Source organism: Notothenia coriiceps, unplaced genomic scaffold (genome assembly GCF_000735185.1).
Source record: "Notothenia coriiceps isolate Sejong01 unplaced genomic scaffold, NC01 NC01_scaffold00023523, whole genome shotgun sequence".
Lineage (NCBI taxonomy): Eukaryota > Metazoa > Chordata > Actinopteri > Perciformes > Nototheniidae > Notothenia > Notothenia coriiceps.
Genome location: NW_011356224.1, coordinates 224,477 through 227,487, shown reverse-complemented (window position 1 = coordinate 227,487; position 3,011 = coordinate 224,477). Strand labels below are relative to the sequence as shown.

At 41.0% G+C, this 3,011-nt stretch overlaps 1 protein-coding gene across 1 annotated transcript; it reads left to right on the top strand.

Moving 5' to 3' along the window:
• Positions 1–313: 313 nt before the first annotated feature.
• On the top strand, positions 314–2,647 carry gphb5 (glycoprotein hormone subunit beta 5; the record flags this gene model as incomplete). Its single annotated transcript, XM_010781685.1, has 2 exons — positions 314–509; positions 2,456–2,647. Coding segments are annotated over 2 exons (388 nt in total), but the record flags the coding sequence as incomplete, so codon positions are not given.
• Positions 2,648–3,011: the final 364 nt, after the last annotated feature.

Below are 3,011 nucleotides of genomic sequence, written 5' to 3'. Positions count from 1 at the left end.
ATAATTAAAATAATTGAGCTAGGGGAGTTGGTAAGACATCTTGAATAAGACCCCTTCACAGTGACATAACAGACCTCAGAATACTATGTGGTTTCAAAAGCCATGAAATATACCTGGACCTTGAGCTGTTTGAGATTGATTCTCTGCCCTGCTTTAGAGTCCTTGCGCAGGTCATTGACATTTTGTGCCCTTCTATGCCCATTCTTTAAGCCTGAGGGTTACAGAATCCTCATTCAATTGATTTGCCTTCACATATGAAAACACTGTAAAAGGTCTTCATGTTTTTTTGCATCTCTTCTCTCACCCTGAGGAGGCCTGGCCTGGTGCTGTGCTGGTTCCTGCTCTGCGTCTCCCTGCAGCCACACTCCCCGCACAGGGCGTCAGCCGTCAACCTGCGGCGCTTCATTGGATGTGCCGTCCGGGAATTCACCTTCCAGGCCAGAAAGCCTGGCTGCGGGGGGCTGCACATCACCACCGACGCCTGCTGGGGGCGCTGTGAGACCTGGGAGGTGAGTGGCAGGGAGGTAGCTGCTGTACCACACACACACACACACACACACACACACACACACACACACACACACACACACACACAACTTTATAGGACAGACATTAGTGTGCTGTTTGCATGGATTACATTTGAAGAAAAAAAAAGAAGATGATGGATTAAATGAAGATTCTGCCACTCAGACAGACATCTACACAGAGAAAGACAGACAGAGAGGCAAATACAGAGGGATGTGAGATCCCCATGGAGAAACTTGTTTTCGTTTTACACCCTCCGCAGGGAGGGTGGAGATGGTGAATTCACACAGATAGATAGATAGACAAATACATAGAGGAACAGATAGAGAGATCTATATGCATTTGATTCCGAAAAACAATACATTCTATTTTTATAATAACTGTAAATGATCTCATTGTTGTCTCCTAGTAATGGGAGGCTGTGTGAAGTACACATCTTGCATAAGAATGGAGGAGGAAAGTGTGCACTGAAATCGAGTTAGCGTTCTGCCAGGATGGAAAGCAGCGTGCAATCCGGAGATTGAAGTGACAGCAGCGGTTTTCTTAACAATGCCTCAAGTGCATAAATGACACAATTGGATTTTTATAAGCCAACGCATAATGATTACAAAACAATGCTGTGAAATCTCAAGTTTCATCTCAGATATTGTATTGAGGGATAGGAGGTATTAGGAGGCTCATGATTCTCCCTTTTTTTTATTATTGCAGAGAAGCTGGTGGGCTAGTAAGACTCCAAATTTCATTTTGTGATTCTCTTTAGATCCCCTTAGGGAGGAAAAGCATTTTATAAATCTGCTCTGCCGCTCAGAGAGGTCAGCATACACTGCAGGGAGTCAATGTCTCAGTTTAAAGACATGTATGTAGGACTAATAGGTGGTCTGGAGTTGCAGAACAGTCTCTTATTACACCCAGCTTCAGGATTCACAAAATCATCTTCTGCGCATCAAGATAATGGCGAACTTTCCGGAGAGAAAGATTAAATTCCTGGAACACCAAACCCAAAAGCAATTAATAGAGGCTTTGCAGATGTGTCACAAATCTCTTTACAAACACAGCTTATAGCAAAACGGAGGTTCACTGCCAAATTAGTTATGTGCAAATAATGAGAAGCTTAGCAAAATATTTTATTAAAAATGAAAAGTGTAATAAGGGGGATAAGGTGTTTCCATGCCAAGCTACTGTTGAGAAACTAAAGGTTGGTTTGTAGGAAAAGAGTCATTAAAGGAGCCTGGTGATGTTTCTGAACACTTTGTTTGGACGAATGGGCCCTACAATTGTTTTATACACTTAAAACATTTTGCATAAGAATGAACATGAATGCCGTGAGTTTGCCAGTGATATGATACATACAAGCAATGCAGGGGGTGAATAAAAAGGAGAATAAGAGGAATGCAAAACCACATATTCAATGTGCTTGTTGGGTCTTAAGATACACAACAGCAACACAATAAACTTGAGCAACTTTCAAAACAGTACAGGCTCCATTTTTAAGGTTTCACTACATCCCATGAATCCTCATGAATTTGTATTGTTAGCTAAGTACTCTGCAAGCATGCAAATTCAGGAACGTAATGACTCAGTCAAGAATAATTGTTTGTTTGTTAGTGGTAAAGGACAGAGGGTGTTGAATGCTGTACAGATTTTAGCTGGCCCCTATAGAGGCAAATTAGGGTGTATAAATAAAGTTAACGTGACTTGACGTCTTCTAAACTGAACTAACAAATGATTATTATGTAACACAAAGCTGAAGCCATTCAATTAGTTAAGAGAACTTGTGCATCTAGAACAAGAAGAGGCATTTATGAGTTCAATACTCTGAAAGGGAGTTCAAACTAAAAATCATTGCCTGAAATGTGTCATAGCCAATCATCAAGAACTTCATCACAATGTTAGGTTCCTAAGTTCTGTTTTTCTGTTTTCCTATTTCCAGAAGCCCGTCCTGGACCCTCCCTTCGTCGAGTCCCACCAGCGTGTCTGTACCTACAACGAGACTCGCCTGGTGTCTGTGAAGCTGCCAAACTGCCAGCCCACCGTGGACCCCACCTACACCTACCCCGTGGCCCTGAGGTGTGACTGTGGTGTGTGTCTGACCAGCACCACTGAGTGTATAACATCTGTCTGACACTGATCTCAACAGGCAGACAGAAAATACACTTTTTAAAATATCAAATCAAAATGTTGAAGATATCTTTTCATTTGGGGATAATTCAAATATATATGCAAGGAGGAAGAGGGTGAAATGCTATCGAAGTTGGTAGTTAGCACTTAAAATACATAGTTTTCATGGCAGTTAGTTAGGACAATCAAATTGTTATTTGGCATTGCTTTTTAGTTTCAGATTCGTCTAAATAAAAGATTTTATGACACAACAGTCAATGTAATTTGAGGTCCATATATTGTCAAAAAAGTTCTGGAAAAACTATTATTGATCTGCTATGAACAATTAAACTTGCAGTTCATTGGGTCATTGTTACCCTTAATAACTT